Raw genomic sequence first — 27,504 nt, forward strand, 5'->3', positions numbered from 1 at the left:
CAAACAATGTTAACTGATGTGTAAGATATGACGCAACCAAATGGAAGCAGCAACCTATTCCTTTGCCTAGAGGCTCGCAATGAAGCATAGGGAGCTTTCTTTAGTGGTTTGTTTAGGATTTAATTTTAAAGCTTACAGCTGCGAATTGAATACTAATGAATTTTATGCATACACAATCTTGGGTTTATTCGCTTAAGCGTAAATCCATTTAGTTCCATCCGCTCATTTTAGTAACATTTGTGCAATAGAAATATTCCATACATGTGCTGTTTCCATCGCCTCACCGATGGCTTAAATGTGTCATCCTTTTAGCTGCAGAAATACTAACGCATCGGTGCAACTTATGTGTTGTGGCAGAATGCATGAGAATATTGATATGCCACACATTAGGATGTTTTCTTTGTTTAGTAATGTTGATGAATTAGATTGATTTTTGATTTATTTATTTTTTATCAATAAATGTTATTTCATAAACGCAAATACTTGCATCGTTGCTGTACCACTTCTGACTTTTTATTGACGATACGAACGTTGATATTTTTTCTAACAACATTCTGACCTTCTCACAAGCAATGCACACCATCATTCAACAGGAAAAGTTACACATCACATGCGTATTCTTCATCATACGAAGTTTATTCATCCCTTATTGTTGCGAGGCTTTTGTTTCTTTCCAAATTTTGCTTTCTTTTTTTGGAACGCAGACACATCGCTACCGCCGGATGATTTCACAGAATCCTCAGCTGCCTCATTAGAGCGTTTTTCCCCGCTGAAAGAGATATAATGGATGAGAATGACATGAAAGTTTCCACCAGAAACACGTTGCACATGTAGCTAGCTTTGCAATGTCAATATATCTGACCTTTTTATAGACACAATCGTTGACTTATTGTTCGATAGGACTTTGCTCCACTCCTCCTCTGAACCCTTGATGGCATACTGATCAAGCTTGAGTTTTTTCAACTTTGCCAGCTCCTGCTTTTGTTGTTTCTCGAGTGCTTTAACATCGTCAGCCAGCTCACTGTCGAGGCTTTGCTTCAGTGGTACAAGATTGGCGCCCATATTAAGCTGGCTTTCTTTCACCATGGACCCTTCAATTGTGCTCTCCATGGTACGTACGATGTAGGTGGTTAGCTTTTTCATGCAATCGTAAAACTTTGCCAACACCTGATTGCTGGGCATGTTCAACTCTTCCATTAGGTTATCGATAGATTTGTTTTGCAAACCCATGCCGAGCAAAATTGCTTTGTGAAGCGTTTCGATATGAGCACCGGCCATTTTGCCTTGAAAGTATAGCGAGGCTAGATCAATCGTCAGGTCCATGATAAGCCTGAATTCGATTTGATTATTGATGTACATTTCCAGCCGCTGAATATCGTGCGGTAGAAACATCACATCGATCGTTGTTTGCGTCAGCTCTGAAATAAAAAACACCAATGTTTAGGCCGCTCTGAGATCAACGTAGAAATATATAATTACCTTTGCCTACGATTTTAACTGCCTTATTCTCGAGTAAAGACAGCGCCACGCTGGTGGTGAATTTGTTAAACGACTTGCCAAGTAGCTTGAGTATGCGTCGACGGAAATCCATAAAGTACTGATTTAACCATTCGTGGGTCTCGACCTTTTCCATACCAGCATTGATAGGGCAAAGCAGTATGCAGGAATGTTCCCCAGTTAGATCGTTTTCTTTTTGGCTAAGGTATACGGGGACAAATTTTTGGCTTTTCCAAAAGCGCAACAATTCCCCAGTCAAGCCAAACGATGTCCCAAGGTAGTCCAACATTTCTGGTTTGCGCTCAGTTAGCGATTTCAGCAGAGTAGGTATTTTCTTTCTAGGTTCTATTACTTCTTTCAACAGATCGACATCCTCATCGTCGATTGTTTCGATTCCATTTGACTCGTCGTCATACTCTTCGTTTGAATCGTTGGATTCAAACGGAAATTTTCCTTCGTAATAACTCTTCAACTGATTCAAGGCTCGCTTGCCGTAGCCCATCTGTGAGATTGAAAAGCCAAAAGAAACTGATTAACCAAAAATGCTAAAGCGAAAGTGTTACTTCCGACCTACCCGTTGATAGTTTGGATGCGTAGCGATACGAACAATCCGTGCCCCGGAAAGCTTGGGAAACTCGTGATCACCGTACTGCTCGGTGATGTTCCAAGGAATCAAGTCTCCGGCCGCCTTCATACCACGCGAAAGGGAATTTTGAACTTTTTGAGAGGATATTTCTCCTTCTAGACACACCTGAATCACTACCAATATTTCGGGTAGTTGATTTTTCTTCACGATAGGACCAAGCAAACAGAACAGATGGTGGGCCGGCGCATCGCTCATCATTTGCAAATCATTAGGACTGTTTTTGTAGTGTGACGACACGCAGATGGAGACGATGCGTTGCAAAAACGTTTCTGCCGCACGATGATAGGAAAACAGGGCGTCTCTATCTACGTAGTAGAGTTGGCATTCGTCCGGCGGTGGACAACCCGTGTTGAGATTTTGTACCACCGTAGCATCGAGACAAAGTAACGACGTTAACCACGTTTCGACTGGATCACCAGGACTGTAACGGATTGACTCTTCTAGCTTGATCTGTAAGTGAAATAAAACAGCAAACAGTCATGATAAAAACTTGCATACTAGAAACTCTGATGTGTTCTTACCGGTAGTGGAGCGTTATTTTCCTTTTGGAGCTGTGATAGTAATTTCAAACTTAGCGATCGTCCGGTTCCTTCATATCCATTAATGGTAGAGGCCATGAACACAAGATATGAGCCGAGCATAGCTTTCACCATCGGGAGCGGGATGGCCGCAGCTTCGTCAATAATCAACAAATCGGCCGCATTCAGCAGATGTGCGTCCGTCGGTGAGATGTACTGTATTGTTTGCCTATTGTTTCTCATCACGTTGATGCGAATAATGGCCTTGTTGAAGTTTGGATTCGTCGAACGGATTATGGTGTAGTCTGTATGCTCCTGATACTCGAGAACATCGAAGCCTTTTAGTATGAACTCAAACAGTGTTATCAAATTTTCGGGCGAAGGTGAAGTAACGTAGACATTCACATAATTGAAGGCTATCGCACCGGCAATGGCAAGACCCATGGCGGCTGATTTCCCGCGACCACGTCCAGCTGTGAGCGATGTCGGCGGTTTCAGCTGTTTCTCGGCTAGCGCATCTATAAACTGGGCTACGGCTTTCGCTTGATCGTACGTTCGGCATAGATTCACCAACGGGCCCGCCGGAGGAGCGTCCAACAAACTTTCCTTCAACTCAGCTAGCTGTTCATTTTGGACGTTTTCAATCGACGAGATGTCGACCGGCTTTACTTCTGCCGTCCGGGAAGACAACGGAAGCACGGTAAGATCATCATTCACGAGCAAACAACGCGAACAGTCGGCCAGCGACAGAATCAATCGCTCGTTGAACCGACATGTGACGTTCTGGTGCGCCTCCGTTCGGTATCGCTTGTGCACGTCCATGCTCATCGTGTACAGCTGCTTCAAAGACGAGATAGTTTTGAGCAGCAAAATGATCAAGCCACCACCTTCGACGGTTTCCACGGTACGTGCCAAAAGATTTGGCGTGAGCGCTTCGAAATCTTGCAACACGCACACACCATACGTTTTACCAAGAATGGTATGCGTATCCTTGTAATATCTGCCATGAATTGTGGTAGCAACCCGGAACGCATCAAACAAATCCGACTCGTTAATATCCACTTTGCCGGCTTGTATTTTCTTGGCTCGTTTTTTTCCATGACTGAAACATAATGTGACAACGTGCTACGATAAGGATCGGAACAGTAGGGTTTGCAAATATTTCTTACTTGGAGATGGCCTCATCCTTGTTTTTGTAGCACCACAGAACCGTCGGTCGCGTTCTTACTGAAGCCTTCGTCAGGATATCATATAGTATGGGAACTTGATCGCGCGCCTTATTGCCCACCACGACAAACATTGTCCGGTGGCCTAGTTTCACCCCATTCTCGATCATCACACGGATGCGATTGTCTATCTTTTTCTTCACCATTTTAATAACGAGAACTATGGGTTTGAGAAAAAATAACCAATTTGAGAACACGCGATAACTCGTGCTACGGACCCGGTTTCACGTGGAAAATTTTCAAAACAAATCCAGCGCTGCATTTGACAGCATACAGGGTGGCTCGTTTTTGTGAATTCGTTTATCTAGATACTAAAGACAAATGTACTTTCCGTCGTTTAAAATATTGTACAGTTTTTTTGAATTATTAATTTGAAAAGCTGTTTTTATAAATTGTAGAATTATTTCTTGAATATTAATCATATTATCTCTTGATTTTCGATCGTTACTTCACATGTTTACATTATTTCGAACGCAATTTGTCAAATCTTGTTGAATGTTGTTTATAATTTACGTAAAAAATGTGTTTGTTTTGAATATTCGTTGGTAAATTGTTTACATCTACTTCGAATGAAATACTTTTTAGAGGATCATCAAATGGTAAAAGTGTATTCTTTGCTGTAGAACAAAAAACTTCTTGCTCAAATTAAGCATGTAAACTTGCTCGCCATGTGCGGCATATTTTGTTACATTTGTTCGGACGACAACATTTCTGCAGCTGACCAGGCTGTAAGTTGAAACTTCCATATTTTCGATAACGTTGTATTCACTGCTTTGTATTCTTTACTTAAACTCTCCTATATGCAGCTGCAATCATGCCAAGCCCTTCTCGCGAACCGGGGACCAAATCACAGCGTAAGACTTTGGTACGATTCGAAAGTACTGTTTCATGGATCTGTACTATGGCACCAGGGAAAAACGCTATGCAAACAACCCATCGAAACCGATCAAACAGTACTACTATTTAACGGCGACATATTTGAAAACCGAGAAAACACAACCCAAAGTGACACGTTTTGGCTGCTACAAAGGATCGAATCTTGCGAGACACAAGACGATTTACACCGGCTGTTTGCGAACCTTCGTGGGCCTTTTAGCGTTATCTTTTTTAGGAAGCAAGAGAATCGCATTTATTTTGCCCGTGATCGTGTTGGTAGAAACTCATTGATCTTAGGCAGAGCACAAAATGGAAGTGGTAATACGTTTATTTCGAGCGTATGTGGTAAGTAACCAAACGTTAGGATTTCTTTTATAAATACTTATTCGTTGTTCATCCGTGCAGGTAATATAGCTTATGAGTTTGTCCATGAGCTACCACCTCTTGGTTTATATTATATCGACTTAGATTGCGCTGCTGATCCAGCTCCATTCCGCCTATTGCCTTGGACAGAAAGCGATTGCTCACATATGGAGCAATTGTTTGCTAGTGTAGTAAAAATCGAACCAAGTATTTCTCTTGAAGATACCCTACCAGAGTCTGTTGAACAGGTATATAGTCGCATTGTGCGATTTGTTCTACATGGCGTCACATTACACTCTACTTCCATTTTCAGCATAATTTTGATTTTCATACGTTATTAGCTAAATCGACATTGGATGAAAATGTGTTTGAGTATCTCTGTAATTTTCCAGAAGTCAACAAGATTTGCAATCGACTGATTGCAATATTGCGTGAATCAATTCGAGAGCGCATACAGACCACAACCATGTCTTGCAAAGAGTGTTTAGAAACAAATTTTCAATGTGATCATCCAAAGATCGGTATCCTTTTTTCAGGTGGAATAGATTGTACAATTTTAGCATTAATTGCGGACGACATTATACCCACTCAAACACCGATTGACTTGATGAACGTGGCGTTTGAAAAAGTGAATCGATCAGGAGAAAAATGTGAACCATCAAAAATAGATTACAACGTACCAGATAGGTTGACGGGGCGTGCTACTGTGCAAGAGCTTATTTCCCTAAGACCTAATAGGTAAACAAAAAGATTCTAATGTAACTGCAGTCCAAAAAGGTAGTTTTCAATATTATTCTTTTGTTATCTAGGAAATGGAATTTTATTGAGATAAACGTGTCTCGAAGCGAACTAAGCGAACATAGAAAAACCATTTCCGACCTCGTCTTTCCTCTACAAAACGTTTTGGACGAGTCGTTGGGTGCTGCGTTGTGGTTTGCCTCCAAGGGGATTGGGTTGAAAAACGGACAAAGTTTTACAAGTACGAGTAGGGTAAGTAACACAGTTTACTCGAATAAAAATAATGCTCCATCTGAGAGGCAACTATTTCCATCCTTCACAATTGTTTGATCTTTTAGGTTTTATTGTTGGGATCGGGAGCAGATGAATTGTTTGGTGGTTATACTCGACATAAAGCAGCTTTTGAGAAATGCCTGCGCAGTAACGACAAACCTTTGCCAGGTGAAGCCAAAACTCTGGAGGACACTCAATTCCAGCAAGCATTTCAAGCGTTGCAAGACGAATTAGAAGCAGATTGGAGCCGATTACCGAGTAGAAACCTGGCTCGTGACGACAGAGTAATCAGTGACAATGGTGTGACTCCACGTACTCCATATCTGCAAGAAGATTTCATTTCGTTAGTTCGTTCACTGAAAGCATCGCAAAGGTGCTACCCTCCTTTGGGGCCAGGGTTGGGTGATAAACTTGTGCTGAGACTTTGTGCCTACAAACTTGGATTAGTGCAAGCGAGTTGCCTGCGAAAACGGGCTTTACAGTTTGGCTCAAGGATAGCTGATCGCAAGCAAAATGCATCCGATCGTTCGTCTTATTTACAAGGTGTAAGAGATTAACAGCCAAATACATACCTTATGAAGAATTATTAATGGAAATAAAATCGCTAATGAATCTTTTCGTGTAGAGGCTAACCTACATTTGTAGTTTATGGACATTTATTCATTTTCCAATGAAACATTGCTGGTTTGTGATACTAAGTCATATTACTTGCGAATTCTTCAAGAGCAAGCAAGCATTATATTATGTTATATTTATAAGATATTTATTTGATTATGCTAATTAACGGCTAAAATGTGACAATTGGCGCATTTGAAAAAACTAGTTATATGACATTTCAGTCAAGCGGCAAAATTCAAAGTGTGCGAACCAGGGAAATAACCAAACGTACCAAATTTCAGGGAAATGCACATTTCGTGTAGATTTCTTGAAACTAAAATGAAAGCCTACCCCATTGGAGGCAACTAATTTCATCAAGGAGAAGCTAGAGGACATACGTTCAGTGCTAGATACATACGGACAAATAATTAAAATAGAGAAGGGAGTGTGGGGACCAAACGACATCTTCCCGGGAATTTTAAACGGAAACAGGCACGTGACAATGATCGTCACGAAGGAGATCCTGTCTTTTATTACGGTTAAGGGGATACAAGCTGAAGCAACGTACAGTGGGCAGACAAAGACATGCCGGTTCTATGAGCAACCGCTACATATCTGCGTTGGAATCGAATAAACTATGCTCCAACCGGAGTGCAAAATAGACTGAAGACGTACGCCGACATGATTAACAACGAAAATCGGGGTAACAAGGAAAAGGATCAAACATCTGGATATCCACAAATCACGTGGATCACAGATAACAAAACAAATAACAAGATGGCGATAACAACAAGCGCGGATAGTGTTAAAAACAGAAGATTTATATCCGAGGAGATCAAAACGGGGGACGAAGAAACAAAGAAAGTAAGGGTAGAAGCGAAATTACTGCGCAATAACACAAAAAAACTAAATCCAATTAATTAAAAAAAACAGAAAAAAATGGCTACAAAAACAGAAAACAACAAAGTTAGATTACTATAAAGTAATATCACCAGGCAAGAAGAGTAGAACGAATTAAACTTATCCCTTTTACACAATAAAGATATAGATCGACGAAGATATAAACGACTTGATAGATAAGTGCTCTAGAACTGTACTGGAAAACCACATGAGGGTAACAAACCAAAAAATTGACAAAAAATAGAGACCACCTGGATCCTGGCCCACTGCAACATTCAAGGCAAAGAGAGAGAGAGCAATTGGCAAAAGAATAAACACAAGCGACATCCATCTTAGACAACAAAATGCGACTGAAAGACATCATCTAAGACCTAAAAACACATATGATATAACAAACTAAAACTTGGTACGAAGAACAATCGAAAACCAAAGGAACGAAATTTCAAATATTTCAAACAAACCTAACTGAACTTAAACCATCGGACAATGAGATAAACTTAACGGCACATGAGATAAAGAGCAACCTCTCCAGATATTAGCTGAGTGTCATGGAAATAGAAACCAGTGGAGACTGTGATATGTGTAAAGTACCTGAAACGAGGATCTCAAGTACCTGAAATCTTCTTTTGCTGGAAATATTATAAAGGTAGAAGAAAAACCCTTATGCTACCAAAAACTACAAGCGGACTGGAGGAACCCTAACGATAAAACTTTGAAAAAGATAATAAATTTCGCAAAAATCAACAATATGAGGAAATTTAAATAGGGCCTGGCCGTGCTTAAATAAATAATAATAGCAATATGAGGAAATCCACAGCAATGAAGAATCAAGTATAGACACAAGCCTACTGTAATAGGAACTTCAAACCACCAAACCAATCAAACTAACCAACTAAACCTAACAATCCAACCAAACCATCCAAAATAAACCAAAACAAACAAACCAATCAAGCCAATAAACCATAGAAAACCAAATCCAATCCAATCTATCGAAGGGCATATGAATTCAGCGAGACGAGCCAACAAGGAAGTGATAAATCTTTGAATATATATGAAGTGGCCTCTAGGGGTATTCAACATCCAACCTAGCACCTCGGGCTACATTCCACCTAGCAGAAACAAGAAGACGCCACTGTTCAGACTGTTTTAGCGACTGCAACATACCTAAAAGCTTGGTTTATCTAAATACAACGGCTTCAAAATACCAGCAACAATGCCTGATAAGCCTGTTAAAGTGGAAACTAAAAAGGATGATGGTGCAGAACTGGAAACGCAAATCATTATGCGAATGCCTAAGGTAAAGTTCTTCTCGAGTTATGTTCATATGATCCATTGATAATACCTTCTTTGAAAACTGTTTCGCACCTGTAGGAACCAGCTGCTGCCTTGCGAGAGGCGATCCAAAGTGGGGCAAATAATTTAAAGGATCGACTATTCATCAGATTGGAAAATGATCTACGATATGGCGAAGTACGTTTCGACCACTGGTTGCTTCATGCGAAGGTTGTTGATCTGCCAACCATTATAGAATCGTTAAAAACTATCGATTCCAAAAACTTTTACAAAACAGCGGACATTTGTCAAATGGTAAGGTTTTTCTACTAATGATTTATGGTAACGGCCAGTCCGTCATTATATGCCATTCTTTCACAGATGATTTGTAAGGAAGAACCGGAACAGCAGTCAGCGGAGGAAGAATCACCAAACAAGAACAAAAAGAAAGACCCAAACAAGGTCGACAAAAAGTTTCTGTGGCCTCACGGCATCACCCCGCCTTGTAAAAACATTCGTAAACGTCGTTTTCGCAAGACGTTGAAGAAAAAATACGTCGAAGCACCTGAAATCGAGAAGGAAGTGAAACGATTGCTGCGTGTCGATAATGAAGCCGTGAACGTTAAGTGGGAACTCATTACTGAAGACGAAGATCCAAACAAGCCCTCCCCAGGATCGGGCACGGATACGGGAGCACCAAACAAGAGCCCTTCGAAGAACGCCAAAAAGGGCGGGCTCAACAAGGATGTCGGCGAGCATGACATTTTTGGCGAAGAAGTTTCCGATTCCGACGACGAGGATAATCCAATCAACAAAAACATTGACATCGACGAAAGCAGCAGACTGTCGGCGGAAGCTGATGACAGCCGATTGTCCGACTCTAGCTCGTTTCAAGGAACCCAGCAATCGGAACGAAATCCTGTGTTGGAGTTTAACAAGAGCATGTTTAGCGGTGCCGGTTCAAGCAGCGGATTCCGTGCTGCCCGCCGATCCGAAATGTCGAGTGGCGGCGGATCCAAATCGATGTCCTTTTTCCAGGGCGAAAATTCCAGGTTGGATTCCGATAATGATTCGTCCGACATGCCACCAGGAGGTTTCGGGAACAGTCAGAACAGCAATGCCAATAGTGCCACCGCCAGCACAAACAACAATGCTCGCATATATGAGCTGCAGCGTCAAATAAGCGACCTCAAGACGCAGCGTAATCAAAAGGAGCAAGAAATTCGTACGATCGAAAACCAAACGCTGAGGCAACGATTGCAAGATAAACTGGACAGTCTGCTGATGGAGATTGAAGACAAAGAGAAAGAGGTAAGAGAGTAAAACGCAAACATACGTGCGACTTGCTCACGTGTTCCGTTTTGTGATTCCAGATCCTAGATCTTCAAACCGGAGCAAAGTACAACTTGGACTAGAGTGTCGATGTTCCGATGGTGCAAATGAAATTTCACCCGTAAAACTCCCCTGCTGCATTTTTTCATGGTTTATAGATAACATATGCAAACATAAAAGGTTGTTGCATAATGTGTTCGTACGCACTTAGAATAATAAAACCACGCCACGGCCAATTTGATCCGTAAAATGTTTTTAATATATTTTATCTGTAAACAGTTGTTTTAAAGATCCCAACACTCTATCTACGACTCTGTACGGAATGTGTTGCATCGGAATGGGTATCTGTATTGCCCTACAGCTTGGTTCTCTTCCTGCTACGACAGTGGACGTTTTCTACGCATAAGGCAATTGGGTTTTTGTTTCTGGTCAGCGTTGTACGCAACGTTACTTGGGTTCGAATAATTCACATCTCTTTCGAGCATGCCCAAGCGACGCTAGTGAGTATAATTTGCAAAAATTTGAATAATTGCCCCAGTGAAGCAAAAAGGTGTTTGTTTGCATTGCCTATCCTCTGCCATTATCGCTACCTAAGTATACTACAACTATGCGAATAATAACAAAAATACTGTATAATAATGTTTGCGTATATAGATGGGGCAGTATGCTCGAAAAAAAACGATGGTTTTGGAATGTATTTCTTGGACAGGAACGATCTAGAAGAAGAGAAACAGACCAGCGGCGATTATATCCGGTATTCCGGGGTAAAGACTGATAAAATTACAATAACGGTTATATAACGTTTGCACCAGTTTTGCACGACTTCATGCTGCTTGATGTTAGTAGTTCGTATGCCGAACAATGCAGCTCATAGTGCGCTTACGCCCTCCAAAATTCGAAGGACATGCTTTCTTCGGTTTCGGTTATCTGCGTCTTGCTACAACTTTCTCTTAACATCGTATTAATACTCCACACTCCCTCCCTATCCTCAGCTCTTTTCCTCGCTCCCTTTCCGTTCCTCTTTGTAGTGATGATATAAACCACCCTCCTCCTGCCTATAAAAATAGGTCTGGAATGCTTTACAAACGCCTCATTAACAACTCCGAACTTGATAATTTATTTGGTATTTGGATAATAAGGCCAACGCGTGTGTTTAGCTGTGTTTGCTGCTTTCTCGAGAAGAGCCGATCGTAATTGTTTCCGCGTAATCTCGTTTTTAAATCCCTTCCACGATATCGTCGCGGTAGTGCGTTTTCATAATTTAATCACACACCGTTCGCTCACAGAAAGTCCTTCTTCTCCATCATGCAATTTAGCCATTTTGCCTAGAAGTCGTCAAAGATATGGAGCAATTTTTCATTGTGTAATTTTTGCACCATTCTTTTTTTTAATACACTGTTGTTCGATTAAGTACTGCGTGTTTTGCTTTAAGTAGACGTTAGAATACATCGGCTGCCTCAAAAAAAGATATCTTAATTGATCGTTTCAAGCTCTTAAGTACTTTTTTTTGTTATTCTTGATGGTTTCTCCTAACGAGTAGTTTTGCATTGGCTACCTCTTCAATATTTTCCTACAAATATGCTTCATGCCGCGGAATGACTGCACAAAATATCGCATTTTCCGCTGATGAAGCGGAAAGGCACGGCACAAATACAGTTCAACTTTACACATAATTTTAAAATCTGTCTGCTAGCTCTCTGTCTGGTTCCACTGCTTGATTTCTATCACAACGAATCAAAAACTTACAACGTTTGCCTTTAGTAGAGTTGTTGCACCATCCGATGGAAATCGGCTATTAAAAATGATTCCACATTTCTGATTCCACAATCGCTTGCATTGTATATGTACGTATAAAATGTATGAATCTGCGTTGAAATGCGTGCCTTTCATTCGTACAACATTTTTCTTAATATGATCGCATCGCATCAAGTAAAAAAAAATAACCGCTCCATCAAAAGGCTTAAACATCATTATCGCTTGATAATCTTGAGCACTCCCAGGCACTTGACACTCCCCGGGTAGCTTCCTTTCGTTGGAAGACTACACAATACATTTTGGCAGACTCGTCAAATAGTACACGACGACTACAAAAGTAGTCATTTAAAAAAATGAAGCTACATCGCTCAGAGAACGAGATACCATTCGAGGGCGCGGAATGAGAAAAGTTGACGATCACACCAAACCATTCACACTTTCTTATGCTGCAAGCGGAACGATCTTACAAATGCAGCACTCCGTCCTTTTGGGAGATGAGATTGCTCTCCTCAAGCGTAACCGCTTCGATGAGGTCCACTACTTCGTCCTGATCATCCTGATCATTTTCGTCCGAACCCGTCGTGTGTTGCGACTGGTGCGACCCACCAGACAGCTGACTATTGCGCGAGAAGGATCCCCGCCGCGGCGGAGCCAGAGTACGTTGGTTGGCGGGCTTTACGGTGATGATCAGATTTGAGCTGTTGGCAACCATCATGTCCGTCACTTGGTCCAACGTTTTACCCAACACCTCGATACCGTTCACTTCCAGCACCTCATCATTAACCGCCAGCAAGCCGGTACTTTCCGCTAAACCGCCGGGCACAAGTCGGGAAATGAAGATTCCAGGCAGCTTTTCGAGACCGTTGGACGTAACCCGAACAGATGTGCCATCGCTAGTAAAGAGGGAAAAATTGTATAAACGATTACACGTGGGAACCAACATCAATCGTTGTTTCGAGCAGTTACCGAATGTAGAATCCTAATGGTTTTTCGCTGCCATGTTTGAGCAGACGCACCCGGCGGCATGTCTCTGGGACAATATCGACATCAATGATAGCGGATACCTACATCGAAAGTACATGTGGGACGCTTTGTTGTTTAGTCTGATAGAAAGCCCGTTGTGTTGAACTCGCTTACCTGTCGAAAGTCGTGCGGATTCGATATTGCCAATCCTTTCTGCTTTACAGGCGTTTGTCCTAGAATACTACTGATGAGATTTCTTGGCCTTATTGTACCGTATCCCGTACGCTCCTCGATACTATCTCCTGCAAAAATAATAATTTCAAAGCCAATTAATATCAACAACCTGCTGGATGTTCTAAGAAAAGGTAATTGCTGTACCATATCGATGGTATAAATTTCAAAATTGTGTACATTGTAACTGCCTACTTTATCGTACCGAACGTACTGGAAAACTATTCGTATCCAGCGCGCGAAATAGGACCGCCATTTAGCAGCATTTTGTCTAACGTAAAATTAATTAACAAAATTAATAGTGAGATCGGCTTCCGACTGAACGGGCCACGGCGAGAAGTAAGCCAGTATGTTGAAACGCACGAATTATTTCGATTTACGATCGCTGGATGACCTCGATCAACGTGGTTGGTCGGTTTGCCAGATTGCAGTGATGTACAGTACTGATAATCATTCCATCTCACACCCATCCAATCAATCAACCAACTCCATTCCATCCATCCATTGGCTAACGGTGCAGTTGCCGTAAAGGGAGTAGCAAACGCGCCAATGACGATGATGATGAGTGGAGCCGGAGCAATGCATGAATCATTCGGAACGTCGCCACTGTCGTTCGCTTCGCTAGAAGGGCGTTCTTATCCGCAAGGCACTTACGATGGCTATTGCACGAGTTCGGAAGTGGAGAGGAAGTTTCCTTCATCCGGTCCACCCTTCTCCGGCTTTGTACGTACCTTTCTTCTGTATGATTACGCGCAGCAAGGGCCGTGCCGTCGTAAGGGCCCTACCAAAGTTGTCATCATTGTTGATCGGTAGCAGATCGTTGTCCCGTGGATCGATGTATGAGACGAGCAGCTGGGAGCGATCGAGTTTGTGGAGCCGCTCTATTAGCGACTGGAATTCTTCAAAGGAATGTTGTTCGGAACGTTTCACGGACCATCGTCGGAATTCGGCGTCAAACTGATGACGATTTTATTTTGTGAGCACGGAAAAACGACACAAGTTTAGAATTGAATGCATAAATACTTTAACCACTTTACACAACCGGAGCACATTAGTGATAAACACTAATGATTGAGAAATCCAGGACAGCAGACATGAGATAATGATATTTACCTTTGACTTTATTTCTACACGATCACTATCGAGTTTCGGGTGAGCGGTTTTGCTTTTCGACATTTTTCACTCATGTACAATCATTTAATTCGCAGAATTGTTGGTTAAAAAATTACAAAATTACACAGATTCAGGGAAGGAATTGAGGAGATATATGAGCAGCCAAAAGAGTCAAATCGTATGTAGCCCGTTTCTGTGCCACGATCTTGTACTTTGGTTTCTATTGGCCGCAATGCACTTATTTTCAAATTCCTATCACCTTTGGTAAATGCAACATAGACACGTAGTAAAACAATACAAAGGTTTTCCGGGTCAATTCGCGATATCACGAGACGCACCGCGGGAGAAACTATGCAAAACGGACTGGTCAAACGGAGTCACACGACAATGAACAGACATAAGTTATTCGCAATCACCGGGGGATAAGGCTTGTTCGCCAAGGGTGTGCAGCAATTTGCGCTTCCGAAATCTAGCCGTATTATCACAGAATGTCTACCTCAACGAGGCGGACAGTTTGACGAAAGAGCACAATGAAAAGCGATGCCTACAAAAATAACAAACGAAAAACAATTTTCTCGTCAATGGAAAACACAAACGCGCTATTGCAGCTTCATTACACGGCTGGCCTTTTTTTGTATGTGAAATCGAATAAACGGGAACGAAAAAATTTGACAACGCAAGAGCCGAGCTTGTCTAACAGAATGTTTATGGTCTGGTGTTCAATGCTTTCAATTTTAAAATATTTTGCCAACAGCTTTTAGCCAGTCATTGCATTTCTTGAAAGATTTAAAAGCAGCATACAATAGTATAGTTAGGGTAAAATTTGAAGGCCTTTTAAGCTTCTTTGAAATCGTGGCCAGTCTTACCAGGATTCATTAAAAAGATCATGGCCACCGTCTATTAGTCATACAAAACTTCCCGTACTTCGATTAAAAAGTCTGATAAATATACTGATATTGAAATATACGCCAACATACTTATAGCTGCTAGATAATACAACATGTTGAAGAAAATTCTTGACTTAAAAATCCTGCCATGGTGGATGAAGATGAAGCAATACAAAATGGTATAGTTACAGTACTTACACAGGCATCTAAGCAATGGACTTTGTTTAAAGCAAACGAAACCCTATATACCAGGTTTGAGAGGAATATAATAGTATTTTGACTCGTTTGTGTGAAAGGACAAAGAATGAGCTATTATAAGCTATGAAAACACAGTAAAAAAAGGACCTGCTATATCCCAGTCAGTAAAATTCTCACGACAAATGCCTATAAAGATGAAACCCATTAAGTATTTGTAGCGCTGGATAAGTAAATACGTAATATAATGTAAAGTATAATAAGTAATCAGCTTTCGAATGGATCTAGTTCTGGAACTACGTGTAATGGTAATGTCCACTGGCAATAAAATACATTAATTCGCTTTGTTAAACCGATTTAAAAAAAGCCTCAAACCGAAATGTCAGTGTTATGTCAACGAGTTTGTTGAAGCGTGTAGCTGTGGCCTAATCAAAACTCGAGTTTTCCAAGCGAGTCGTCGGTGTTCAAGCGTTCTTTATTGCCTCTACAAGCGGTTTCGTGAGAAAAAATAAACCTTGATCATAAGTAAACATGTCGCACGGACGAAACGAATGTAGAATATATGTCGGCAATTTACCGCCCGACATTAGAACTAAGGATATACAGGATCTGTTTCACAAGTTCGGAAAAGTAACATTCGTGGATCTGAAAAACCGCAGAGGGCCGCCATTTGCTTTCGTCGAGTTTGAAGATGCTCGGTATGTTATCTTGATTTGCTGCGTAGAACTATAATTACGGACCGCTCAATTAACTTGCGGATTCTTGTATTGTGCTATTGCAGCGATGCCGACGATGCGGTGAAGGCACGTGACGGCTATGACTACGATGGGTACCGACTGCGCGTGGAATTTCCTAGGGGCGGCGGCCCTGGAAGTTATCGGGGTAGTCGTCAAGGAAACAGTGACCGTAATAGTCGCGGAGATCGCGGAAATCGCGGGCCACCGGCACGACGCACACAATTCCGGGTGATGGTTTCCGGATTGCCATCGTCTGGATCATGGCAGGATCTGAAAGATCACATGCGAGAAGCTGGGGACGTATGTTTTACGGACGTGTATAAAGACGGAACTGGAGTGGTCGAGTTTCTTCGCCACGAGGACATGAAATATGCCATCAAAAAGCTTGACGATTCCCGGTTTCGTTCACATGAGGTAAGCCAACGAGCTGGTAGTGCCGTTGTCGAAGTGTTAGTAATGTTGAGTTTTCTTCATATAGGGCGAGGTTGCCTACATTCATGTGCGGGAGGATTCTGGAAATGACGATAAACGAGATTACAGAGATAGGTATGTACAAAAACTTTATATTCAAATGTATATATATTTCTCATTGCCTTTCGTTTTTCGATCCTCCTAGATCGTATTCACCCCGTAGGCGAAGGGGAACTCCGACATACTCACCGGTACAACGGAGCGTATCTAGATCCCGCTCTCGCTCATACAACTGAACAATCGCTAAGGTGTTTTGTTCCGATGGAGTCTAAAGTAATTAAATGCTAAATATGCTTCTATTCTCCATTTTACGCAAAAGAACACATAATTTCCCAGAAGAGAAAAGAAATGTCTGACGGAATCTGGATTGGCCATTGGTTTAATAGTTTAGTAATAGTATTACTTTGCCTGACACACCTTCCTTCATGTGTTGGTTGTGTTGATAAATCTTTTATTACTTTCATTGCTTTAAATCAATCAATCAATAGTTTAAATAACATTCTCGGTTTTACGACAACAGTTGTGCCCATGTTCGGCCAGACCAAGCATAATAATTGGTGATTCAAGTTTTTTTGAATTGACAAATCTTAAACAAGCAATCTAAATATTGTAAAACAAAATCGGAAAAAATATTGTATGTTTGTCAGAACGAGCATCATTCCTCACATCGGGGAAAATGAAAGCAAAAGCAAATAATGTAATAATCAGGGAATATCTTTATAGCTGTAGGAGCGGGTAGGGGTGTGCAGCATCAAAAGGCAATAATGTGCGCGTCCGTTGAGGTAATCTAGTGCGTTTAACTTCATTTCCACGACAAACTGTATCGCCCGTGCCGCTGTACGCAACTGTGCATCCAACTGTACGTTTAATTTTTCGTAACTTGAACGTTTAACGCCACCCACCGTGTTATGATAATAATGGTGACTGAGGAAGATAATGCCAGTCAGGTATCATCACTCGACACTTAGTGATGATGGCAAACGGGTCCTAGTTGTATGGGATGCAAACGATAACTGCTGGATTTCTGTACTAACACAATCTTCTTAGCAACATTCACTATAAAATGATTCATAACGATTAATGCTGAACGGAATCACACTAAACATTCTATTTTATTCTTTTTCCTGACAGGGTCTAGAGGATTGATAGAATGTGATAAATTTGAAAGGATACAACAGAGATTCAATGAGGAAATGCAAAAAGTTTCTCCGGTATGGCGGGAGTCGTATCGTATCCGTATAATGTATCATGTCGTGGGCTGATAGCAACCGACGTTGAACTTTGCTTAGCCGGACCCATCTTCAGGACGCCAGCAATTCGTCTCGAAACCAAAGAACACGCCTAGACGTCTGTTCTTTCTTGGAGATTGCATTTTGTTTTAATTAACTTTGTAACTCTATGTGCCGCCGTTTTGTGCAATTTTGAGTTACAAACATAATTTAAAATGGCGTTGGATTAGCACTCGAGGGTTGCATTATTTGTTGTCCTCGAGAGCAAACATTCAGAGATGCTGAAATTCATGATTCCCAATTTCCAAATGGTGAATGTATTTAGAATGTCAGCTAGAAATTTCGCACACCATCAGGATGTGTATGTGTGTGCTGGTTAAACTGAATAATGTTGCATTATGAACCTAGTGAAACCCATTCAATGCAGGCAGGATATAACCTCGGAAATCGAAACGAAAATGAAGGATCATTCACGCACCGTGTTGGATTCTCAGGATCTCGGTCAGGATTTTAAAGTAAGGTGCGCTTCCCCTTGCTCACGAGCCCGGAACGAGTGCGGTGTGGGATCGCTCTGATGTCTTTGGCAATGTGTCTAAAGGATTATCCGGAAAGAAGGAACAGTGTGTAACGTTCCGTCATAACAAGCGATAATGGAGCCTTATGGACTGATATCCGACCATTGGGATATTGCTCCAGCAACTCTTTCTCATGACTAGTAGGAAATGTGTGAGTAATTGATTTTCAACCGTGGGAATGCAGTGGGAAACAGTGGAACATAAGATTTATGAAATCCGGACACCACCGAGGGACTGGAGTTGCACAGGAAGGAATGGAAGGAAATGTTTTTGGCCACAAAAATAGAAGAGGATGGATTTAGAATTACTTTTCGCTGTAATTCGTTTGCATTTGGATTCGTGGATCACCGTTGGAGGAAGGAACCGCGAGGAAAAGCAGTGTTTTATCTGGTATGTTTGTGCATGGAACGCATTTCGTCGCCTTGATCCAACTTGCCAAACTATTTTTCCATCGCTGGACGACGTGGGATGTGGATAGTTTTGCCTTGCAGGATTGGTCTTTCTGGATCGTCGTAAACGCACATTTGGCACCTATTGTATGCATTTGTGCGAATGGAATGGCAACCGATCTCAAATGCTTCTGCTGCCGCTTAAACACCATCGTATGGTAGAAAGGAACGGTTCATAAATGGAAGAAAACCACAAACACACACTCTCACCTTGGCAAATGCTAATCATAGATTGGATCGACGTTGGAAATGCAATGTGCATTCGTTTGGTAAAAAAACGCAGATTTTTATTATTACATTTTCTTTCCTTCCTGTAGCTTTTAATTGTATTTTCACAACTTTCTCCATGTCGTCTTCTTGACTATTTGTCACTGTTCAACTACCCCGCATTTTAGCAGTTCTAGCTTGGAGCAAGAGGTGATATATGAATTCAATACCAGCCTCCTCACTCCATTTTTTTCCGTTAGACTTTCTTCAAAACGTTTCGACTGTTTTGTTTTCAAATGTTCGCATGCTGGAGTATCATGTCCAAATTCCCTAATCCTATCGCACATGTGCTTCGTAAATGGTCCGTGGAATTGATCATTTAATTCAAACCATTTCTAACAGGATGCATTTACAAAACACGTTTAGGATGCTAACGGTAAGATTTTTTTTACTGGTGATTTTATCAAACTCGATATAGATGGAGATGCAGCCGGCACGACCGTTAAATGGAAAATCGAATTAAGGTATTGCGCTAATCGTAAGTAATTGCACGCAGCATAAAACGGTACGGATCTTGGGTTTAAGGGCACTAAAGATTGTCAACAGAAGTATACAATATGAACGCAATAGCCTAATCATGTTTGAGTGGTGGTAATGCTAATAAAGTTGCAACAGAGTATGATTTTAACACACAAAAAACGCCATGAGTTGACGCTTTTATTAATCCTCCGAAAAACACGTTAACGGAGGTTATCAGCTGAGATGGTTCACGCATCCGAAGGGCTACGAAAGACGTGGGTTTGACAGCTGATCCAAAAAGAAAACGTAAACATCAAGGATGGCGGCAAGAGGTGCTCACATTACGCCGAACATTGAATTGAAAGCTTCTCTGTTTGAGGTGTTAGCCGCAGATTCACTTCATGTAACATTCTATCCTGCGATAAAAAGGGTCGTTGACGTGAGTATGTGGAAAAAGTATGTTGTTTCTTTGTATATTTATGCGTTTGCTTCAGTTTTTATCTACAGCAAAGCCTACTGTCTTTGGAGGATTTGTCCGTTACTATGACGAATTTTACTTGCTGTTCGATAGCTTTGTGCAAGGATATTACCTGAAACGATACAGTGGTTCGCTTGCGGAAGTGTTTTATGGTCTCACCAGGATATCATTGCGAAGTAAAACCTTTAGCACTAAAGATCGAAACTGGTCTTTCGTAGTACTTGTACTGATACCATATGCCATCCGCAAGCTCGAAAAAGAATGCGCTCGTTGGAAAGACGATTATGAAAATGCAAAACATGTATCCACTTTTCGACGATGGATGTTCCGATTCCAACCGTACCTGAAGGCCTGCTACGAGAGCTTAAAATTGATTAACTATGTGTGTTATTTGGCTAATGTCACACAAAACCACTCTCCTTCGCTTGGGATTCTAAGACTAGGTTTAACCTATTTATCGGAAGAAGAGGAAAGTTGGTCATTTAAAGACATGCTAAAGGGAAAAGTAAGGTAAGTAATTTCATCCTACTGCTTCCTGTTAAAACCATTCTAATAGATTATATTTCATACCACAGGATTGCAACGGTGATGAGCGCTGCCATTCTGCGTTGGCTGGAATTATCGGCATTTTTCCTACAATTCATCGAATGGTGGCAGACTGAAGCCAATATCGGGGATCTTTCCAAACTACCGATTCCTGATGCACCTGAGTTGGATGCAAATGCATTGAAATATGCAAATGTGTGCCCCATATGCTTGCAAAAGCCTATTATTCCAACTGCGGTATCCGTTTCTGGGTAAATTTAGTGATACGAGCTGGAAAACAATCTTATATTAAGCACAATGAACTATTGAATGGACTTTCCTTGCAGATATGTGTACTGCTATCGTTGCATTACTACGCAGCTTCAATCTGAGGGTCGATGTCCCGTCACAAAGTATCCTGCTACAATTAATGATCTTATTGGAATTTTTACCGGTGACGACGAATAGCATAATCTATGGCAAGAAGTTGTATAGAGTAGCACAATGGGGACAATGGTTGAAAAAATAAAAAGGGTGCAAACTTACTTTGTTTTAATTGTAAAAATATTTCTCCCATGATTTCTATGATAGCTGTAGGGTATTTTTATCAGTTTATGAATTTGGCATCAGCTGCATTTATGGTATCAAACATTTGATACAAGTTTGTGTTAAGATTAGTAAGGACGATGTCAAAAAATAGATCATTTTAAAAGAATGCATATTACTGTAAATTGCAGCAGTTTCAAGAATTTTGAATTATGGAAAGTATAAAAATGTCAAATCAGGTGACAGAGTAAGCACAACAAAAAAAAAACCACAACAATACTGTTGACAAACCGTCATTGATACAACGTGTTTTGCGGCCCGAAGGATTCAATAGCGCGCGCAACAAAAATGACTTGTGTTGGGAAAGAAAACAGTTTTCTTATATATAATGGGAGCAATTTTTTGAAACAGCGATTATTGCTTTCTACACTAAGTGGCAAACCGATCGAGATCCGTGAAATACGACCACTGAACGACACCAACCCCGGGCTTCAAGAGTATGAAACGAACTTGCTTCAGCTGTTGGACAAGCTTACAAACGGATCACGTACAAGAGTGGATCGCAACGGATGCTCATTCGTCTATCAACCCGGGCTTTTACACGGTGGCATAGTACACCATGATTGTAGCACCGAGCGTGGAATTGGTTACTATCTAGACGTTTTGGTTGCACTCGGGCCGTTCTGCAAGATGCCGCTCCAAGTCACGCTGACCGGTGTTACGAACAGTAAAGAAAGCCCTTCCGTGGATCACATCAAAGCATCTGCCCTCCCTGCGCTGAAGCGGTTCCTGGTCGTAGATGAAGGCCTTGAATTGAAGATTCTAAAGCGTGGCATGATGCCGGGAGGCGGAGGCGAGATAATGTTTCGTTGCCCGGTGCGTAAGACACTGAAAGCGGTGCAGTGTACTAAACAAACGATGGTTAAACGTATTCGTGGCACCGCTTATTGTTGCAAAGTTAGTCCAGCGATGGCAAACAGGGCCGTAGAGCATGCGAAGGGAGTGATGCTAAATTTCCTGCCCGATGTTTACATCAACACGGATCAACACAAGGGAAAGCGCTCAGGAAACAGCCCCGGATACGGTATCAATCTAGTGGCGGAAACAACTGACGGTACCACGTTTTCCGCAGAAGCAGTTTGTAAAACGATAGAAGAGGTAACGTAAAAAGGACATGTTGGGTCCTATTCATAGATGTTGAATTTTATGCCTTCGCTTACCTAATACTGGTCTTTATTTTGTTTGTCTCTCGCGCAGCAAGGAAACCCTTCGATTCCGGAAGAGCTTGGCCGAGAGGCGGGAATGAGATTACTGGACGAAGTGTTCCGTGGTGGCTGTGTCGATTCTACCTTCCAGTGGCTGGTTGTTTTATTCATGGCTTTGGCGCAAAAGGACGTCTCCAAAATGCTCATCGGACCATTATCGCAGTACACCGTCCATTTTCTCCAGCATCTGCGAGAATTTTTCGGTATTACGTTCAAGCTTGAAAATGCCAACGGAGATGGCGATGAAGCAGCCGACCGGGACGATGACGAATTGTCTGGCTCAAACAAGGTCATGGCTACCTGTGTCGGAGTGGGCTACAGTAACTTTAGCAAACGTGTTAACTAAGGTGCTCTTACGATTTCTGAAACCAGAAACAATCGTCTAAGGGCTTTGTGTAATTGATAATTGATTGAAGCAGAATTGAGAGAGATAAACAAATAAAAAAATATGCTAATCTTACTTATGCTAAGATAAGGCTCTGAGCAGCTGTTGGGAGGAAATGCCTTTCAGTTCACAAATAATTATACAAATCTAAATACGGCCAGGCCGTCTTTAAATAAATAACATCCCAAACGAAATTCCATGAACGCGGGAAAATTTTTTTGGGGTAATGGAATCGTTAAAATTTAAAAGGGTGAGGCAAAAAGCGAGGCTTCAGAAATAATTCCTTATTTATTGTAAGCTGAAGGAATTGGCTCGCCCAACGCACTTGCCTCAAAGACGAGACAAAAAAGGGATGAGTTGTTTTAAAACGAAACGAAAGGGGTGGCGAATACGAGAAATGTATTTGTTGAAGAGTAGAGATGGAGAAAAAGCTCATGAAAAGCGAGTAGAAATTAGAAAGTTAAAACAAAACATAGGCTAGCGATAAACGGGTGAGAAAGCCGGTTAAGAGCGTAAGAATCTAGCCCTGTGCAAGGATTTAAAAAATAGATTAGAGGTGAGTAGGGGTTACCCAAATGGGTGGGATCGGAATGAAAGCCCATACTTTTGGGACATGAAAAAAAACAAGTAAACCTACAAATAAACTGAAAATTAAAAGTAACCAGTTTTATTTTTAAGAAAATCGACTTTGAAATCAAAAGGTTATCAAAAATCAAAATATTACATTTCAGTTATAATTATTTGACTTTGGCTGCTTCCGTGCGATCCCACTGTTCGCACCGGTTGCGCACGGCACCATCGATTTGACGAATAATAAAAAAAAGATTTGTCGGCTTATCGGCTTGTCAAAAAGCAAAGAGTAAATTAGGGAGTTATTTTGGACTTTACGACTGTGAACTTTGCCACAAATTCGCTGCGGAAAACATGACTTCAACCGATGGGCAGGTAAATCCTTCTTTTTGTATAGAATTATATCGCGTTCGAACGATATTGCTTACGCGTTGCTTTTCCGGCTGTAGATCATCAAGTGCAAGGCAGCTGTTGCCTGGGAGCCAAAACAACCGCTATCGATCGAAACGGTAGAAGTAGCACCTCCGAAAGCCGGTGAAGTTCGCATTAAAGTTGCCGCTTCCGGAGTGTGCCATACGGATGCGTACACGCTGGGTGGACTCGATTCGGAAGGCGTGTTCCCAGTGATTCTCGGCCATGAAGGTGCCGGCGTTGTGGAGAGTGTCGGCGAAGGTGTTACAAAGTTCAAGCCGGGTGATCACGTCATTCCACTGTACATTCCGCAATGCTTCGAGTGCCGGTTCTGCAAGAGCCCCAAGACAAATCTCTGCCCGAAGGTTCGTGCCACTCAGGGCAAGGGCCTGATGCCGGATGGTACGACGCGGTTCACGTGCAACGGAAAGCCCGTCTTTCACTTTATGGGAACGTCCACGTTTTCCGAGTACACTGTGGTCGCCGAAGTATCGCTGGCTAAGATTGACGCTGGTGCTCCGTTGGAGAAGGTGTGTCTGCTTGGCTGTGGCATTCCAACCGGTTATGGAGCGGCCTTGAATACGGCCAAGGTAGAGGCTGGTAGCTCGTGTGCCGTTTGGGGCCTCGGAGCAGTCGGCCTGGCGGTCGTTATGGGATGTAAAGCTGCCGGCGCTACGCGGATCATTGGAGTCGACATTAATCCCGAGAAATTCGAAGTTGGCAAACTGTTCGGTTGCACGGAGTTTGTAAATCCAAATGATTTCAAGGAACCCATCCAGCAAGTATTGGTCGAGAAAACCGACGGTGGTTTAGATTACACGTTCGAGTGCGTTGGTAACGTGAATACAATGCGAGCTGCACTGGAAGCGTGCACCCGTGGTTGGGGTGTTTCCGTGATTGTCGGCGTTGCGGAATCCGGCAAGGAGATCGCAACCCGACCGTTCCAACTGGTCACTGGACGCACCTGGAAGGGAACGGCTTTCGGTGGGTGGAAGAGCGTGGAGAGTGTGCCGAAACTTGTGGATCAGTATCTGCAGAAGCAGCTGAAGGTGGACGAATTCATTACGCACACGATGGGTTTGGAAAAGATCAATGATGCATTCACGTTGATGCATGAGGGCAAGAGCATTCGGTCGGTTATAAACCTGTAACAGTGTAATGGGGTTTGGTTCATTCACGAGCTAGAACGTAGCTTCGTGCTACACTCTACTACCTCACATAAATGAGATTTTGTAAGAATAGGCACCAAGTGCAAAGATGAATAAAAATTTATGCATTTTGTACTCGAACCGTGTTTAATATTGCAAGTTAAACGACGAAATCGGCTTCGTATGTGCTCTTCGCGTAACGTGGTTCTATCATTCATTTTTTAGAAAAATGAATTCAACCATGAACAACCGTTTCTCGAATTTTACTTACCTTAGTTTGCAATGAAGATACGCGATAGACTTGTAATTTTAGAGATTATTTTACTTACAAGCAAATAAGTTAAAGGAAAAAACAGAGAGTAGTATTTCATTTTTTGTTATTTACAGCTTCTGAATCGTTCGGTTTACCCAGCTCTCTTAATTTGCTTCACATTAGAGCTTTGTGGTTTATCATGCGTTTTCTGGTGCAACTTGAGATGTTGCCTCCGTGAGAATGATTTCGGGCATATCTCGCACCTGTGCGGTTTCTCCCCGGTGTGTAATCTCCGATGTCCGGCTAGGATGCGCTTCGCTTTAAACAGCTTGTGGCATATGTCGCACTCAAATTTATTCTCCACCTCGTGCGTGAACATGTGGTCACGTCGGTGGCTGGTGGTGCGGAACTTTTTGCTGCACAAATTGCAAGAATACGGCCGCTCATCCGTGTGAATACGGCAGTGTATCATTAGGTCGCTTTTCTGGGTGAAACATTTTTTGCATACCGTGCAAACGTACTTGCGCGGACGGAAATGATTTTTGAGATGATTTTTAAGGGAATCGGTGTTCGTCAGGATTTTCCCACATTGTTTGCACTGATGTTCCCCTTCTCGCACTGCACTTTTCTTCGCGCAGCTTGGCCATTGCAAGTGTTTTCGCTGAAAGTGACGAGTCATGCGCAAGAAGCTCACAAACATAACATTGCATTCGTAAATGCAGAAAAACGAATCTTGATGAAAGTAAAGGTGCTGCCTTATGTACGTTGCGTCTGGAAACTGTGCTTGGCATATTCCACACACGTGTACCTCATCGTAATGGTTGTTCTTCCAAAGCAGATTAATGTCCACTGCTTTATCATCGTTTGCCTCGTGGTTTTGGACGTGCTCCCGCATAGTATCGAAACAGCTGGATGTGAATTTCACGCAACTACCGCAGCTGTACTTGTTATCTATTTTTTTGAACGTCTTAAGCTTTGGAACACAAATGTCCATCCCGTTGAGATAGAACGCTTCATGTTTGTGCAGATCTGAATGGTAGACATACTCCTCAAATGACACGCGCTTACAACTAACGTTAAAGTGCTGCTCAAAGTGCGCTTGGGAAATTGACACAGTAAAGCAATTGGAGCATCGATAGTAGTCGATCGATTCTATACAAAGTTCTAGCGTTTCCCTATGCACTTGCATATGTTGCTCAAGAGCCTCCACGCTATCGGTAAAATTGCAATAACTGCAAAATATTTGTTCAGTTTTTACTCCAGGCGATAAAGCCTCTTCGAGCTTTTGCTGCTTGCTTGCTCCATAGCTAATCTCAAGAACAAGCTTCTTTTTATCGGACTTCATTGGACGCAAAGTGAAACATTCCGCCTCGCCATTCGTCTCCTCAGCTTGCAGTATCATTTCGTACCCATGTTCATCATCATCGTCGTTGATGAGTGAGCCATCTTCTAGGGAATTTACCTGCACAATATCGTTTTCTAGAGACGCATTTGTGTTTTCCTCGGTTGGCATTATCGCCATGTTAATAGCATCAACATCATTGGCAAGTTCACAGTTTGTTTGGGATTGTTCGGTCAATTGGATTTGCTCATCTGTCTGGCAAGACATTTCAGTGGTATCGACCGGCATCGGAAAGGTTTCTTCACACTGTATTCCTATCGAATGTGTTTCGATATCATTTGTTTGTGCTCGATGGAGATTAAACAACGTATCTTTGGAATCGTTTGTTTCTTCCGTTTGTACTTCCACGTGCCTGGTATCGAACTTCGTATCTTTAGAAGAATTGGGTGCTTCGACTGAAAATATTTCATACAACAAATTGCTAGATTTGCGGACCATTCCGACAAAAATGTACAAATCTAGTAGCTTCCCCTTGCACTCCATGCAAACGTTATTTGGTAGCTTGTCGTTTTTTACAAACTGTAACAATTCCAGCAAGACAAACAGCGTTAAACTTTAGGCAGAAAGACATTTAGCAAAATGAACATTGCTAAATATTTGAATAGTTGCTCACCTTTTCTCCAGTCGTCAATTCCAGTACACTTGGGAAAGCTACTATACGGCCGTCCAAGATTTCATTACAAAATATTGGTTTTAGTTGGGCTTTATCGACTGCCGCCAGACACGTTCGACACATTTCTTCGGGAGATACGGCTAATTCTAGATCCTGCGTGTCCATTTTAAAGACTAACTTCCTTTTGGATTGCAACGATCACGTAGGTTTAAAGTAAATAAACAAATATTTCGTTAGCTCCAATTTTGTACGCAGAGTGCAACCAGTGCTTGCAATTCGGGTAGCGTCCACAATGTCATAACTAGCGATACAGCCTAATCGTATCTGTATATAGCATCA

The 27,504-nt window shown here is 41.9% G+C and overlaps 9 protein-coding genes across 9 annotated transcripts; 6 read left to right on the forward strand and 3 right to left on the reverse strand.

Moving 5' to 3' along the window:
• Positions 1 to 328: 328 nt before the first annotated feature.
• LOC128721440 (RNA cytidine acetyltransferase) lies at positions 329 to 4,033 on the reverse strand. The gene is made up of 6 exons (XM_053815196.1): positions 3,831 to 4,033; positions 2,665 to 3,763; positions 2,072 to 2,593; positions 1,480 to 1,999; positions 863 to 1,418; positions 329 to 769 (listed from the first exon to the last, which is right to left on the reverse strand). Exons 1-6 carry the CDS (start codon positions 4,031 to 4,033, stop codon positions 640 to 642), a joined length of 3,030 nt encoding a protein of 1,009 aa, XP_053671171.1. The 3' UTR covers positions 329 to 639.
• A 522-nt stretch (positions 4,034 to 4,555) lies between these two features.
• Positions 4,556 to 6,694, forward strand: LOC128726898 (asparagine synthetase domain-containing protein CG17486). The gene is made up of 6 exons (XM_053820744.1): positions 4,556 to 4,615; positions 4,694 to 5,108; positions 5,169 to 5,374; positions 5,440 to 5,864; positions 5,936 to 6,116; positions 6,203 to 6,694. The coding sequence occupies exons 1-6, from the start codon at positions 4,556 to 4,558 to the stop codon at positions 6,692 to 6,694; spliced, it is 1,779 nt and encodes a 592-aa protein (XP_053676719.1).
• A 2,153-nt stretch (positions 6,695 to 8,847) lies between these two features.
• Positions 8,848 to 10,477, forward strand: LOC128721444 (transcription initiation factor TFIID subunit 7). Its single transcript, XM_053815199.1, has 4 exons — positions 8,848 to 8,931; positions 9,006 to 9,221; positions 9,288 to 10,217; positions 10,280 to 10,477. The coding sequence occupies exons 1-4, from the start codon at positions 8,848 to 8,850 to the stop codon at positions 10,319 to 10,321; spliced, it is 1,272 nt and encodes a 423-aa protein (XP_053671174.1). The 3' UTR covers positions 10,322 to 10,477.
• Positions 10,478 to 12,394: 1,917 nt separating this feature from the next.
• LOC128721449 (partitioning defective 6 homolog beta) lies at positions 12,395 to 14,363 on the reverse strand. The gene is made up of 5 exons (XM_053815205.1): positions 14,301 to 14,363; positions 13,919 to 14,144; positions 13,131 to 13,258; positions 12,960 to 13,057; positions 12,395 to 12,886 (listed from the first exon to the last, which is right to left on the reverse strand). The coding sequence occupies exons 1-5, from the start codon at positions 14,361 to 14,363 to the stop codon at positions 12,457 to 12,459; spliced, it is 945 nt and encodes a 314-aa protein (XP_053671180.1). The 3' UTR covers positions 12,395 to 12,456.
• A 1,550-nt stretch (positions 14,364 to 15,913) lies between these two features.
• On the forward strand, positions 15,914 to 19,735 carry LOC128721452 (serine/arginine-rich splicing factor 1A). The gene is made up of 5 exons (XM_053815208.1): positions 15,914 to 16,080; positions 16,164 to 16,533; positions 16,598 to 16,665; positions 16,736 to 16,863; positions 17,722 to 19,735. Exons 1-4 carry the CDS (start codon positions 15,914 to 15,916, stop codon positions 16,824 to 16,826), a joined length of 696 nt encoding a protein of 231 aa, XP_053671183.1. The 3' UTR covers positions 16,827 to 16,863; positions 17,722 to 19,735.
• A 153-nt stretch (positions 19,736 to 19,888) lies between these two features.
• LOC128721447 (peroxisome assembly protein 12-A) lies at positions 19,889 to 21,040 on the forward strand. The gene is made up of 4 exons (XM_053815203.1): positions 19,889 to 20,008; positions 20,064 to 20,557; positions 20,623 to 20,844; positions 20,920 to 21,040. The coding sequence occupies exons 1-4, from the start codon at positions 19,889 to 19,891 to the stop codon at positions 21,038 to 21,040; spliced, it is 957 nt and encodes a 318-aa protein (XP_053671178.1).
• Positions 21,041 to 21,466: 426 nt separating this feature from the next.
• Positions 21,467 to 22,808, forward strand: LOC128721445 (probable RNA 3'-terminal phosphate cyclase-like protein). The gene is made up of 2 exons (XM_053815200.1): positions 21,467 to 22,276; positions 22,376 to 22,808. The coding sequence occupies exons 1-2, from the start codon at positions 21,467 to 21,469 to the stop codon at positions 22,727 to 22,729; spliced, it is 1,164 nt and encodes a 387-aa protein (XP_053671175.1). The 3' UTR covers positions 22,730 to 22,808.
• Positions 22,809 to 23,666: 858 nt separating this feature from the next.
• Positions 23,667 to 24,988, forward strand: LOC128721446 (alcohol dehydrogenase class-3). The gene is made up of 2 exons (XM_053815202.1): positions 23,667 to 23,713; positions 23,788 to 24,988. The coding sequence occupies exons 1-2, from the start codon at positions 23,693 to 23,695 to the stop codon at positions 24,898 to 24,900; spliced, it is 1,134 nt and encodes a 377-aa protein (XP_053671177.1). The 5' UTR covers positions 23,667 to 23,692; the 3' UTR covers positions 24,901 to 24,988.
• A 313-nt stretch (positions 24,989 to 25,301) lies between these two features.
• Positions 25,302 to 27,330, reverse strand: LOC128726907 (zinc finger protein 184-like). The gene is made up of 2 exons (XM_053820756.1): positions 27,166 to 27,330; positions 25,302 to 27,071 (listed from the first exon to the last, which is right to left on the reverse strand). Exons 1-2 carry the CDS (start codon positions 27,328 to 27,330, stop codon positions 25,302 to 25,304), a joined length of 1,935 nt encoding a protein of 644 aa, XP_053676731.1.
• Between the last annotated feature and the right edge of the window lie 174 nt (positions 27,331 to 27,504).

The sequence above is a fragment of the Anopheles nili genome, chromosome 2 (assembly GCF_943737925.1).
Source record: "Anopheles nili chromosome 2, idAnoNiliSN_F5_01, whole genome shotgun sequence".
Classification (NCBI taxonomy): Eukaryota; Metazoa; Arthropoda; class Insecta; order Diptera; family Culicidae; genus Anopheles; species Anopheles nili.